This window comes from Ixodes scapularis, unplaced genomic scaffold (genome assembly GCF_016920785.2).
Source record: "Ixodes scapularis isolate PalLabHiFi unplaced genomic scaffold, ASM1692078v2 PGA_scaffold6__148_contigs__length_123643588, whole genome shotgun sequence".
Classification (NCBI taxonomy): domain Eukaryota; kingdom Metazoa; phylum Arthropoda; class Arachnida; order Ixodida; family Ixodidae; genus Ixodes; species Ixodes scapularis.
The window spans coordinates 78,892,836-78,907,936 of record NW_024609881.1 but is presented as its reverse complement, the minus strand read 5'-3'; the positions used below and the strand labels follow the sequence as shown (position 1 = coordinate 78,907,936).

Sequence of the window (15,101 nt, the reverse complement as noted above, 5' to 3'; positions counted from 1 at the left end):
GCAAGCTATGTGCAGCTATGGTCCTATGTTACTTTTACTGCTGTTTCCTTCTTTTTTTTTTTTAGTAGACGGGATTTTAGCATGATAGATTATGCAAATCTGTAAATTTGCTTTCCGCAGGTATAACTTGGGCCAACAGGACAAACTAACAGCTTCTGCTGTCGTTTTGAGAAAGCCTTAATTGAGCTCCTTGGCATATTTCCCCTCGCTCGTTTTAAATATCAGCAAGCTCTTTGTCCGTTCCACAGCAAGAGAGTCGTTGTGGTTGTTGTTGTTGATAAACATTTTGTGAATATCTCTAAAGCGTGTTTACCTGACGTGTTCCGTAGCTTGGTTTGCATAAGAATATTTTATTTTAATTTCAATATTCTGTGTACATGCTTAAACCTTCCATAAAATAAGTAGGAAAAATCAAATTATAACTGCGTGCATGCGTCGACGTGAAATTGAAGACTGTGCAAAAAACTATGGTGAACCCAAACCATCCGATTGTACAATCTGACGTGGAAACACCAGTACTCATTTGGTGCTGTCCGGCTTGTCCCATCAGGTCGTAGCATCGGCTGCGTTTGTACTTCAGGTGAAACAAAATATAAAATGCTACAGCAACCCCTACCCCCCCCCCCCCCCCCCCGGGCCGTCCTCCCCCCCCCCCCCCCCCCCCCCACACACACACACACAAATATAGGTGGCGCCATCTTGCTTTTAGTTTACACGCAGGCGTATATACTTAACAGTCGAACTTCTCTCGAAACTTTCATCGAACTCCGAGTTGAAAGGTAAGAAAAAGTCGAAACTGATTGAACTCGAGCCCTGGCAGGTTCGCGACATTCCTGTATACGTGACCGCTATTTTTGAAATAGTGGTGTTTTCGCAACTTCTGACGTTTTCTTTCTTCGCACTCGGCAGCAAATACGCGTCTCTTTCCGGTTCTTATACTTACTTTTATTTGCTTAGTTTTGTTTCCTTCTGTTTTACTTATCGTCTTGCGTGCTCGAAGGCGTCGGTGGCCCATTCTATTTACAGCGCCCCGGCCGCTCCCTCCCTCCTGCTCCAGCGGTTCGAAACGCCGCCAAGAGCCAGCCCCCTAACATCGCATCACGCGCTGGAAACCGAGGGATCATCCTACGTTCCCGCCTGGCAATTTTCTAATCCCTGACATTACGTGTATACTTCAACCAAACTCTTACATTGTGGCCCGTATTCCCAGAGAGTACAAATGAAGCAGCTGAAGAAAGCAGACATTGAGCAGAAGGAATGGGAGGACGACCTGCAACCGAGCCAGGTAGGCGAGTTCTCTGTGCTCTGCTGATGCGATGGCGGCGACGCACTGCCTACATTCTTAAGCACCGCGTTTTTCTTTTGCTTTTTTCTTTCTTGGATATTGTTGTTGGTGTTTGTTGGGGGCGTCTTTGACGCCTTCGAGTGCGGAGTTTATGTTTTCTGTGCCCCGTTGACGTGTCAGTCTGACTTAGACGGCAGAGTATAAGTGCAACGTTTATTTATAGTGAGGGCGCGGTTGGCAAGTCGGAGACACGTAGCAGACGAACTCGTTCCGTGGGTTGCTTGGGAGCGCCGTCTGCTAACGGGAGGTCTTTTTAGAGTGGAAGGACAGTGGCTTAAAGGGGGTAGTGTAGTTATCGCGTAGCCTCCACCATGCATCGGGAACGGCCGCTCCTTGGAAGACGATGTAGCTGGCGCTTCGATCCGCAGCTCCGTTGGGTGCCTCAATCGGCCGGCAGATAGAGGCACCCTAACACGCTTCAGGACTAATATAAATACATCAAAAACCATTATTTGTTTCAAGTGAACTTCCAACGACATGATTTGTGTTTGAAGGTGAATAAAAAATGTGAAGCTAGCAGACGACAGTGTAGTTGACAGCTGCGAATCGGCCGGAGCTGGCCGGAGCCAAGCTGACCAAGCGGCCAAGCCGGAGCCGTAGCCGGAACGACGGTGCTGCAAGCGCCAGCGCCACCCGCGGCCGTCTTCCAACGCTGTGCCGCTTCTCCGATTTCGTTCGTTACCCTACCCCCTTTAAGCCACTGTAGTGGAAGTGAAATGTTTGCAAGAAATTTATATGGACCGCAAGAAAATGTTCAAGCGTACGACAATAAAAAGTGCCGCATGATTGCTTGTACCTCGGGATGTCCCATCGCATTAAAATTACTTTCGATGAAATAAATAAATTATGGCATTACTGGGCGAATACCAAGCTAGAGTTCTTGCAAATAGAAAGGCTGAAGATGGACCTCTTTATAGTACTTGTGTTGGGCGTATGTTCAGCCAGCGGGAAGTTACCCCATACAAGCGTCCGATGTCTCTGCTAGACGAGAAATTCAGCCCGAACAGTACCGCTGCTTGCCTGGGGTCCTTAACGTGCACCAGCCAGTAGCGATAACACGACAACACGCCGGTACAATGCTCATCAAGACCGATACGGGCAAGGGTGGATGTTGAGCCACGGTCCCTGGATTCTGTATTTAGTGTTGGATTTCGCTCCACGTGCTCCCACCTGTTGTACACTAATAACATATCCGGGCCACCGATTTGCAACCTCTTTGTATCCTCAACGTGGCATTAAACGTTTCGCTATAGCCAGTCACAGCTTAAGAAAAGCTTTCGAGGGAAAGGGGCGCAAGGGAGGAGAAAGCAGACGGAATACTCGAGAGGAGAGGAGGAAACCTCCTCCTGTCTTTAGCAGTCTGTCTGCTCTTTCCTCCCCAGCCAGAAAAATTTGTGTAACCTAATGCCAGTGTTGTGCCCGTTACCGAAAAAAAGTAACGAAATAGCGTTACTCGTTAGTTTGGTAAAAAGTAACGCGTTATCGAGCTACGTTACTCTTTTACAAACGTAACGATATACCGTTACCGTTACTTTTCAAAAATAACGAACGTTACTTTTAAGTTACTTTTCTGTTCGAGTACATATGTTTGGCAGAGATGTATGATAAGCCTCCTTAACAAGCTTGGATAAAGATAAAAATTTACAGAGTGGTTTCATAGTGTTTTGATGCGCGAAGCAGCTTAATTTCGGCATGCAGATTAGGCATAGAAACTGTAAATTACCTGATTCTGTCTACTTTAGTTGATACATTTCATTCAGACCTCCTGGCCATGGCGACGGACTTTCGTTATCCATGCCCATTTCACGCGCAGAATGAGTCTGAGATGTTAGTCAATCGGCTTTTATAAACTACAGCATGCGAACGAGGACTGCTGGTACTCAACCAGCCAACCAACACCCCTCATCTGTACGCCGGTTTTAGTAACAGTCCGGTTCATACTATTTCCAGAGACTAATTTACTTCACTATCTGGAACACAACACCGGTTACCAGGACACTGGCTATAATCACTTGCTGCCTCTTACCAGCAGTACCCCTTAGATTTTCTGTGAAAAAAAAAAAAAAAAAAAAAAGGTTTCGTGTCTGTAAGTTTTCTTTCCAGGTTTAAAACTTTTTCTTTAATGTTTTTTATGACCTTAGGAAATTAAAAACTAATCAAGCGAAAGATTCTTCTGTGTACAAAAGTGGGTCAGGAACTTTCAGGCAGCGAGGGGGAGAGCGAGGATAAAAATATTCCACAAAGGATGTTTCTTTTTTTTTTTTTTGTTTTAAACTAGAGAAATGAGCAAATCATATCGCCACTAGTTGTCCACTGTTGTAAACGGATGTTTCTCCACGGCTCGCCCCCCCCCCCCCCCCCCCCCCCCCCCCCCCCCCCCCCACTGTCCACTTCTGCTGCACAAAGCAGGGCGGGAGGGAAGAGGAGGGAGGGGAGTAGACTGTAACACAGTTGTTCGTTCAAGCCTTGTGGGTGGTGACACTATGAAAAAAAAAAAAAAAAACGAAAAAGGAGGATGAATGGAATTAGCTGGTAGCCGAAGGTTTTTTTTTTTGCCTTCGAGAAGTGACTTTTTTTTTAACTTTACTGTGACGGATGCTGGTTCCGTGCAGCGATAAGCTGGTGCAGAATTTTGAGATAAGCTCGTGCATGATTTTACCAGTTTTGGTCAAAAGTAACGAGTAACGAGTAACAAAATTTGACACCCGATACCGTAAAAAAAGTAACGGAAATACTTTACTCGTTAGTCATTCAGAATACTAACGAGCACGTTACTGCGTTAGCGAAAAATGTAACGCGTTACCAGTAACGTCGTTACTAGTAACGCGTTACCTCCAACACTGCCTAATACGTCTTCGGGGCTCTATTATCGAACCCTATCTTTCCCTGATGAAGCTACATGGAAGTCCATTTTCGAACCTATAGAGACCTCACAATCCACACTTCACCGAACGAAATAGGGACTTAAGGCCTGAACAAAGACTATGTAACCTGCGACACCTCATATAAATTGTAGTTTTTTTTTTTTTTATGCGAGCGTTATCTCTCTTTTTTTTTTCCCATGCACGAGGTACCAAGTTATATCCGCCGACAACTTAGGCGACACAGGCCGTAGTTTATGATGTTAATATTTCCTGCTTCGCAATTCGTTCTTGTACGTTATCGGATAATGCCGTAATCTGATTAGTTGTAGAGCGATAATAAGATGCAAGCCACTCGCCACGCCCTGTTATTCTTAACCTGTCAGCGGCATTAGCATCATTCAGCTTCGTCCTCCACCTCTCTTTAGTAAATCAATAGTTATTTTTACTCAACCTACTGCCTTAACGGACTGTCAAAAAAAGAAGAAGGATGAGTGAACCCGGAGTCAATACATACTTTGGATTAACAATCATTGATTAACCTCACTATAATGGCGCGCATTATCGAAACCGTAGTAATTGTAGGTGTGCGAGCTGCTACACGTGCTTTCTGAAAATGATGTTCCATAGATTGCTTTTTTTTGTCGAACGCTGTTGAGCTGAATACCCTCTGTGTAGCGTTCTGTAAATAAATTTTGATAACAAGCTTTGTTCATTAGCGCTTCAGTTACGGAAGAAGGAAGCCTGAAAGTTAACCTTTAAGTAGTATCGACTCTAATTAGTAACATCTTGTGCATGCCCATCGCTATATGTTCTAATGTGGTAAAAAAAGGAGACGAATAATTATATTGCAGTCGTGGTTCATTGATATCAACAGACGAAAACCCACTCGTTTCATGGATGTCCGAGACCCGCATATCCCCAAAGCATTTCCTTTCGTCTCTGCGGGCATAACTGTCCCGTGGGCATAACTGCCCCGTGTCCCACAGCGTGACAACACCAAAGAGAGCCAGATCCTGATGTGGATTTGGAACTGCCTGGAGATGGTGAGCAGCCTGGACTACGACCAGTTCCTCAAGGACGGGGTGGCACTCTGCAAGTAAGATGGCGCAAAAACAATGATTCAAGCAATACATGGGGCTCTATGAGTACACTTCGCAGTACATCTGCCCCATGGGTCTTGTCTTCTGCGTGATTAGATTCCTCCGATATGTCCTCAAAGACCTCTCCGCAGAAAAAAGGAGATTTAGGGACTTGTGTTCTTGCTAATTGGGCGGTCCTACTTCAGGCGTTGTCCTTGTTTAAATGGCGCCCGTCATGGCAGTCTTTAGTGAACTGTGAAACCCCTGCAACTCGTACATTCCCGGAACAGGCCTGGACTGTCGAACATACAGAGGCATCCCAGTTAACAGCTATGTCAGTAAGTCTTCAAGTTGCGCATGTGTTATCATTGGGATGTATTTACATATACGCCGCAATGGCTTTAATACAATGAAAGAGTTTGCATTATTTTAATCCTGATTATTGTGCTCGGAACGCGCCTGAGACCAGTGTGTCACCTGCGTGTTTGTTCCGTATCGTCGACTTCCGCCTATGACGTCACTACCGTGTAAGGCTACGCTACACCATTGGAGAGCTTTAGTGGATCGATCGGAAGACTTCGATAACGATATACCGATACTCCGCCGCCGCCTTTCAGGCGCACGCGCCGTATCGTTATGGGGAACGGAGCGATCAAATAAAACTCTGTTATCCTGACAGTGGCACACCAGCGGAGGTGCATATCAAAGACGCCTGTTCTGCCGTATCTATGCTCTGCAGACGGCTAGTTGACGGAACCTCTAGGGCCAAATGTCACCTTCTTCGTCGACGCGTCCAGAGCTAACCGCCAGGATCACGACAAGTGTCATTATACGCTGCATTAAATGGCGGCTCACGTGACGCATCTTTTTGTCACTTCGGGTGCACTCCGAATATCGGCCGGTGCAGGACGCTAAACAGACCAGTGAAAGTCGCCTTTCAGGCAACATAAAGCCTATAGAATATTACAAAGAGTTCCTATCCCGTGCTTTAGGTCTCCAACGCCACCCAGAAAACAAGGCCTTCGAATTTTTCCCCTCTAACGTCGTCACTCGAGGATCCACCCAGCGCCACCTATAACTCGCGTCCACGTCGCCGCGAACGCGTCTTGCAGCCTCTCCCAACGAGCACAATGCTATAACAGGCGGCGACGCCAAGACGCAAGTGTATACTGCTTTGTCGCGTACCCTCGTCAAGCGTCAGCGTGTTTGCCGTTTGATGGCGCGTTTACACTTGCGAATTCCCGGGCGGATCCGCGCAGGCGGAAAGTGGATTTTGGAGCTCGGTGACGAAATCTACTCATCGCTGGCAAAAAATCTTGATCAGTCCGGGATTCATCTCGAGATTTTTCACCGGCGACGAGTCGATTTCGCCACCCGGCTCCAAAATCCACTTTCCGCCTGCGCGGATAATCCCGCGGACCCGCAAGTGTAAAGGCGGGTCGCCGATTCACTAGCGATGGCGATGATGCATGGACGATGATTCGGACCTTGTTCCCTACCGGGTGGTATCGACTCCTCAAGCGCTGTGCTTCAGTTACTTCGCATATTTCTCCCCAGGCTGATGAACCACCTGCGTCCCGGGTCGGTGCCGATCGAAGAGGTGACCGCCGGCACAGACGCCCGCCAGAAGCGTCGCAACATCGAGCTCTTCCTCCGTGCCGCCAAGAACTACGGGGTGCCGGACCGGATGCTCTTCGCACCGGACGAACTGCTGTTCCTCACGCACGTGCCCAAGGTCACCAGATGCATCTTCGCCCTGGGAAAGCTGGTACCTGGAGCCCCTCGTTGCCGTTTGTTTTAATTCCATCTCTTTTATGGAGGTTTCCTTTCACAACCCTGAAGGCCCGTTCACACACTTGCGCCTGACTAGGACCGACTTCGACAAGACCGGTTTATAAAGCGCCGTTCACACATATGCAACCGAGTAAGACTGAGAGAGACCAGACCGGTTTTTAAGCCTTTTGCGACTTCTTAGGACCGGATGCGATGCAGCGGAGCTGGTTCTAAAGGCCCGTTCACACTCTTGCGACTGCTTGCGACCTCTTAAACCTGGGTTCCTTAAAACTTCTTAAACCAGAGAACACACTGGCGCCATCTATTGGGAAGCAGTGTAAACTCGGCGGTCCGGCATATTTTTTTTTATTTCTCGCGCAATATCCTTTCTTTTTTGGCTCGAAAAACTTTTGTCAATGTTATAAACGATCCTTTCTATGGGTATTATACGCACATTTGACCTCGGAAATCCCGCAAAACCTTCGCTTTTGTGAAATGCAGTTCTAGGGTCACTGCATAGATGGCGTCACAATGTCAGTGTGTTCCCTCATTCTAGAAACATTTAAGAAGTTGTAAGAGATCTCGTCTCTCTCAGTCGTACTCGGTCGCAAGAGTGTGAACGGGCCTTAAGAGATCGCAAGAGACTTAAAAACCGGTCTGGTCTCTCTGGGTCTTACTCGGTCGCAAGAGTGTGAACGGGCCTTAAGCCTCTTGTGACATAAAGGCCCGTTTACACACTTGCGACCGACTACGACCGACTGAGACAAGACCGATTTCTAAGCCTCTTGCGACGGTTTGGGACTGGATACGCTGCTGCGGAACCGGTCGCAAGCCGTCACAAGGTGCTTCAAAACCGCTCTGGACTCGGTCGATCCTAGTCAAGTGCAAGTGTGGGAGAGGGACTTAAAGGCCGACGTACAACCTCGGTTTTCTGCAAGGAAGATAATCTTCAGAGCACTCCCCTCTTCCAAGCTGCGAGGGGAACCAAGTTCGGGAAAGGTAAAAAGTGAAGAGGGTATAGGAACCTGGAGGCAGCCAGAAGTGGAAAGCGCGAAGGGTACGTCGGCCTTTAATCTCTCTGAAAAAGTTCCTAAACGCGCCAAGACACATAGCTAAAATAGTATCACAAATACTTGGCGAAAAAAACTTTTCTTTTGCCAAATTGTGGGATTTACAATTGTGGTTCTCATCGTCTTTTTTTAAAAGTGTCTCCATTGGCCACAGCGAAGAAGTGACCCCAACACCAGGCAGGGGTTCACTCTTTGGACTGTAGGCGTTGTTCTCAAGTGATCCCAAGCAGTTTCATGGTGTCAAATGAATACTTTGGTAGCTCGCTGCAGTACCCGCGCAGCAGCACGATACAGATGCTCGCCGTAGTCCATTCTTTTAGACTGCCTGCTCGACTGGCGAGCCGGCCTGCCACGGATGTCACGTCAGTGAAGAGTTCGGGTCTATTTGAACGTTGGTTTTAGCTTAATTTTCACTTGCCGATTTCACAATCACTATTCTCAATTTCGCGATACTAAATAGCATACTCGAAAGGGCTAGCTAAAAAAATCGCGAAAGCACCGCTTTAAGTCCAGACGCCGCCGATCGCTACAAGTTGATGGAAACAACGAGAGAGTGTGAAAAGCTCACCATCATGATGTTCGTCACGTTTCTGTGAGTGTTCAATTATTATTGAACCAATCAAACAGAAAAGGCATCGTGACTTGCACTTTTTGACGGTGCTTGACTAGTCCCATTACCTGGTAGCGTCGACTGCGTCTGGACTAAAGCTGAAACAAAGTCTAGACCACTTAAAACAATACACCCTCTTACGGTCGAGCTGAAAATACTGAAAAGTGGCGTGCGCCAAAGACGCCTAAAATGTCAAGTCTATCAATTGCATACAGTCTCTTGGAGTCCGGTATTATATCAGTTATAGACATGCCATCTTGTTGGTGTTTTTTGCGCGCGCCACTATGCAGTATTTTAGAGCGCAGCTTTTAGGCGCCCGTTTCCGGCATGAGCGGCGTCGCCGTCGCCGTCGGCGTAACTGCGCGGTGCATTATGGGAAATGTCCCATAATGCACCGCGCCAGCCACCCCCCCCCCGAGTGACGTGACCTGGGGGGTCACGTGACCCCCCGCTCCCGAGGTCACGTGACCACCCTCCTCCTCCCCCAGGTCACGTGCCCCCCCCCCCCCCTCCGAGGTCACATACCCCCCCCCCCCCCCCCCGGAGGAGATTTAAGAATGAGGTGAGGAGGAGGCAGGTGGGGTATACCCTCCCTTCAGTACCCTTCCTTCCTCCTCCTCAAGAGCTGCGCTCTAATTTGGCGTTACAGGGAGTTGTAAACGGCTTTCACTTTTTATAGACGCTTTACACACGCGCCAAATTACAGCCTCCATTGCTGACCTTCTCTTGTCTTACCGAGATGCCAAGCAACTGAAACGGTAGTTGACGATCCTCTACAAAGGCCGATGCTTTAGAAAAGGACACAGTTGAGTCTAATATGGCAATTACCTGGCCTGTTATGGTAATGATGCAGTGAAATGAACGGAATAAGAGGAAACAAAAATTGAAGGTCAGTTATGGCGGCGTCCATGCACAGCTGCTGCAAAGCGTCTATAATATAAGCGTAAGAGGGCGTAATTGTTAGTTTGTCTTGATCTCCGGCGAAATTTTATAGTCAGTAGAGTGTCTGGCTCACAACCGAATTGTCTAGGGTTCGAATCCCGTCTAAAATTATTCAAATATTTCTTCAATGCAAATGAATTACTTTATAAAAGGAAATAATTTGAGACATGCGGCGACCTCTATTTGGCATTACATGTAATGTTTTTTTTAATAACTTTCATTCCGCGCATGACGTCACGTTTCACGTGAGGTTTGTGGGTTGTTTGAAATTCCCGCGCGAGGTCATGTCGCTCTGACGTTGTGACTCTATTGACCAATCACAATTTTCGCGTCACGATTTTCGCGGCTTTTCTGCCACACCACCGGGGCCAGCTTTTCTGCGACACGGGCTCCTCAACTCGAACACGTTGAAATCGGTTTTACCGTCTTTTTTAAGTCTTCAAGCTCTACTGACAACACTGAAATCGTGACGACATATATGTTTCAATATGAGCCAAGTTTAGGCATCACCGCTTGTTTCCGATGGGTTGTAGAAAAATTCGATGGTGTGATATCGATGCTGGAGCAGCCCACTCCATCACAAAGATTAAAAATATGTTCGACACACTGTGTTTCGCAAGGCTGCCTGCTCAATCTTCAGGTTTTACAACATGTGACGTCACCCCACCGGAATGCGCGGAAAAAATCGGAATGTTTGGTTTTAGCGTCGTCTTCCTTTGCCGTTTTCTTGGCAGTTATTTTGAACTGTCAGAGGGTAAATAGAATACCGGAAAGGGTAGATAGAGGCTGGCTACACAAAGAGAAAAAAAAGTTTAGCTTGGGTTTACCGCGTCATGGCAGCGCGGTAAACGGAGCACACCCCAGGCACGCCTTGCAGCTGGCATGTTTCACACGCAAGCAATATACTGCGTATCACTTGTACCTTACTGGCCAAGTAGTACATCTACGGCGAGAACACAAGACACTGGATTTCGAGACTGGTTCCGGTCAGATGGAAAGATGGACTACAGTCGGTGACAGGCTAAGAAAATACCTGCTCCGCCTCCATCACGCGCTCTTCTTCTTCCGCCGGACTTTGGCCGTGCGTGCTAGGAAGCGTTATCAAAGTCAGAAAGCTCGCGCTTGAGGTGGAACGTCTACCGAGTTTTAGAGCGCAGCTCTTAGGGGCCCGTTTCCGGCTTGAGCGGGGTCGGCGTCGCCGTCGGCGTAACCGCGCGGTGCATCATGGGAAATGTCCCATAATGCACCGCGCGAGCCCCCCACCGGGGTCACGTGACCTCGTGGGGGGCACGTGACCCCCCGAGGTCACGTGACCCCCCGATGTCACGTGACTCCCCTGAGGTCACGTGACCCCCTCGTCGAGGTCACGTGGCCCCCGCCGATGTCGCGTGACCCCCCGATTACGTCATCGTCACTGATGACGTCACCGGCATCCACATCGTCATCATCACTGATGACGTCATCATCAATGATGACGTCACCGGCATCCACATCGTCATCGTCATCATCACTGATGACGTCACCGGCATCCACATCGTCATCGTCATCATCACTGATGACGTCACCGGCATCCGCATCGTCATCGTCATCATCACTGATGACGTTACCGACATCCGCATCGTCAACGTCATCATCACTGATGACGTCATCAGTGACGTCACTGATGTCGTCACCGGCATCCACATCGTCATCGTCATCATCACTGATGACGTCACCGGCATCCGCATCGTCATCGTCATCATCACTGATGGCGTCACCGGCATCCGCATCGTCATCGTCATCATCACTGATGACGTTACCGACATCCGCATCGTCATCGTCATCATCACTGATGACGTCACCGGCATCCGCATCGTCATCGTCATCATCACTGATGACGTCACCGGCATCCGCATCGTCATCGTCATCATCACTGATGACGTTACCGACATCCGCATCGTCATCGTCATCATCACTGATGACGTCATCAGCGACGTCACTGATGACGTCACCGGCATTCGCATCGTCATCGTCATCATCACTGGTGAAGTCATCAGTGACGTCACTAATGACCTCATCGGTACCCGCATCGTCATCGTCACTGATGACGTCATCAGTGACGTCAGTGATGACATCATCGGCATTGGGGGTCACGTGACCCCCAAGGTCACGTGACCCCCCCCCCTGGTTAGTTTAACCCCCCCCCCCCAGTGCCCTTCCCTCCTCCTCCTCAAGAGCTGCGCTCTAATTCGGCGTTACAGGGAGTTGTAAGCGGCTTTCACTTTTTTAGCCTGTCACCGAGTATAGTTGTTAGACCCATCCCGAAATTACGCCCTCTACTGGCAGAGTTTGAAATACTGCACAGCTGCGTGTGCAACAGACACCCTAAAAAGGGAAAGTCGATCGCTTATATATAGTTCAGTTAAGAACAATATTATACAAGTAATAGTCTTGCCATATTAATGGTGTCCTTTGCGCACGTCACTGTGCAGGGTCTTAATATCTGCCTGAAGAGGGAGCAAATTCGGGATGGGTCTTAAAGAAGTTCAAAAGTACCATTGAACAAGGACTAGAGAGAAGGCAGAGAGCACTCAGTTTCTTTTCCTTCCGGTCCTATTTTTCCTGGAGCTTCAGGTAATCTTAAAACTGGGTTCTTTACACGTATTTGCGGTGGTGTACACGTTTCTTCGAAACAGGAACAAAAGCTCGGTATTCGATCCTTCTCAATCTTGGAACGAGTTCCCGTAAACAATTTCCAGTGTTTCGAAAGGAACGCATTCTTGTTGCATTTCTTAGATGGGAAAGCGTTGCTACAATCATTTGTTCCATTTTTTTTTTCGACTATTTCTCGGGCACTTCCCAATCCCTTAAAAAACCTCAGACACACCAAAAAAAAAAAAAAAAATCATGCTAGGCGTTAAAATGGTGCATCAGGACATCATCAAAAAATTTGTCACTTTAGAGTTGCGTAGTTCTTTTTTTTTTTTTTTTCTTAACAAAAAATAGAAATACGAAACCCAATTCAAAGTGCCCACCAGTGCCCTGTGACGTAAAAATGTACCGCAAGATGTCGGGGCGGTCAGAAGGGAGGCATCGCCGGAAGTCACGTGAGTTGTATTACTCCTCGTGTTTACCGCGACCGAGTGTAATATCTTTTTCTTTTTTTTGTTATTCTCCGCACCTCCGCGAGCAATCCAAGCAGACAAGGTTTCTTTTATTTGTTTTTCACCGCCTAATGTTGCTGTGGTATTAGAATTGGAGTCAGTGAACCTAGTAAACACGTTCCACTCACGTTGTAGACAAAACACGTACTTTATGCTCGACTTCACTCCTACTTGGTACACTTACCAGTTCGTATTCCCTAAAGTTTGTGAATGGGGCCAGCTGAACATGAAAAACACAAAAACATTCTCTAGACGGCAGGCATCTTCAGTCTGGAGAGTATCCGATGATTCGACGACCTCGGTGTCTGAACCTTCAGCAATGCAATCTGGCGGGTCGTATACCAGCAATCCTAATTTCTCCAAGCGTTCTACTTTTTTTTTAAATTTTGATAGGTTGTTTTGTGCCCATTATGGCACTGTACCATCAGACTTACAGCATGCACTCGAACATTGGCTTGTACTCGCAACGCTTTCATCATTGACCTCCATCACGTCGATCCACTGACTCTTCGTCCTCAACATTGCAGCACGGAAACTAACCAACGATGCAGCGCTAAAAAAAAAAAAAAATAGCGGAACTGAACCTTCGCTTTCTATGATCGCTCGTAAAAAAGTCCAGAATAAAAAAAAAGAATAAAAAAAAGTCTTAGGCACGGGCGTGGAGAGCACGAGGAGTGAAACTCGCGGGACTTCCGGCAAACCCACTTTTAGTGACCGTAGTTCGATGCCTCCCTTCTCACCGCCTCGACACCTTGCGGTACATTGTTACGTCGCAGGGCACTGGCGGGCACTTTGAATTTTTGGGCGTGTCAGAGGAACTTTAAAGTCGGAGGCGGAACTATAGATGATGATAAAAATCCCCAATGACTACTAAATTCGAGTGAAATTGCAGACAAATAGACAATAAAAAGGGACGCCGTTCTTCTGCATGTCGTCCCATAGAAAATGTAACGCGTTTCCGTTTTAGTCCCATTGATGCAAGCTGGAACGGCGTCGTTCCTCCGTTCCTCCTAAAAGGAACGCGTGCCACGAACGTCGTTCCTTGGAACGCCGTTCCCGTACAACCATAGCCTCCTCTATACTCACAGGGCCTGGCAGCTCGATGACAAAGTCATAGAGTGCCTGGTCGCAGATTTGGAACGCGAGAATCTGGTAGCACAGAACATTTCTCGGGGAGCCTGTAGTCAGCGCACAGCTTTTGCAGCGGCGAGGACCCGAAACCTTGTTTTCAAACCCGACGAGAAAAGAAGCGGTAGCCCGAGGAACGCGAGGAGCACGAGCGGACATTCCATCGCTCGGGACAAGTGTGTTTCAGCGTCTCGCCGCAGCGGTGCGGCCGTTACCCGACTCTTGTCTGCCGCTCTACCTTTTCATTTCCGGCGGCCGCGTCACGTGACGATCTGCCGGGCTTTGCAGCAGCTGTGCATGGACGCCGCCAGAACTGACCTTCAATTTTTGTTTCCTCTTATTCCGTTTATTTCACTTCATCATTACCCTAGCAGGCCAGGTTATTGCCATATTAGATTCCACTGTGTCCTTTTCTAAAGCATCGGCCTTTGTAGAGGATCGTCAACTACCGTTTCAGTTGCTCGGCATCTCGGTAAGACAAGAGAAGGTCAGCAATGGCGGCTGTAATTTGGCGCGTTTGTAAAGCGCCTATATACAGCACTAAACGTACCGCACAGAGCCTTGTTTGGAAAGGCGACAAGACGGATCTTGTGCTCGTTGAACGCAGGTCGACGCCGACACCGGCTACGACGGTCCGAAGCTGGGCGAGGAGCCCTACGAACCCGTGAACGCGGCGGCAGGCCGGCGACGGGGAGGCATGCCCCTGGGAGACGACATCTACGTGGCGCACGTGAACGTCAGGGACGTCATCAAGAGACTGCCCAGCCTGATCGAGGGACAGGACCCCATCACCGTCGGATGAACCCAAACGGCACACCTGTTCTTCGTTTTTTTTTTTTTCTTTTAATAAAAATGGGGAAGAAACGTTCTACGGAGTTTTCGAGCGTGTGGTGCCTCCCTCCTTCGATGCTCTGTGATTGTGGACAGCTGATTTGTATTTAAAGAGGTACTCCGGTGATTTCTTTGTGGTCCCTGACCTTGACTGAAAATTTGATAAACACACCAACAAACATCGCTGAAATAGTATCCCAAGTATTTGGGGGGGCGGGGGGGGGGGGAGGGGGGGGGGGAGAAGCAATTTGTGTAGTTCTTGAATTTAAATATTGGTACCCAAAGTGTTTTTTTAAACTGATTCTCTACTGACGAC

General features: G+C 48.1%; 1 protein-coding gene across 1 annotated transcript; it reads left to right on the top strand.

Annotated features, from left to right (window-relative positions):
* The first annotated feature begins 1,029 nt into the window (after positions 1-1,029).
* LOC115309960 (myophilin) lies at positions 1,030-14,829 on the top strand. Its single transcript, XM_029968218.4, has 4 exons — positions 1,030-1,285; positions 5,196-5,305; positions 6,846-7,056; positions 14,562-14,829. The coding sequence occupies exons 1-4, from the start codon at positions 1,220-1,222 to the stop codon at positions 14,754-14,756; spliced, it is 582 nt and encodes a 193-aa protein (XP_029824078.3). The 5' UTR covers positions 1,030-1,219; the 3' UTR covers positions 14,757-14,829.
* Positions 14,830-15,101: the final 272 nt, after the last annotated feature.

Bases quoted from the DNA above. Each gene is read 5' to 3' on its own strand.
- LOC115309960 (XM_029968218.4), top strand. From the start codon at position 1,220: ATGAAGCAGCTGAAGAAAGCAGACATTGAGCAGAAGGAATGGGAGGAC. The intron at 5,306-6,845 runs GTAAGATGGCGC...ATTTCTCCCCAG, and splicing joins GACGGGGTGGCACTCTGCAA to GCTGATGAACCACCTGCGTC. The intron at 7,057-14,561 runs GTACCTGGAGCC...CGTTGAACGCAG, and splicing joins TCTTCGCCCTGGGAAAGCTG to GTCGACGCCGACACCGGCTA.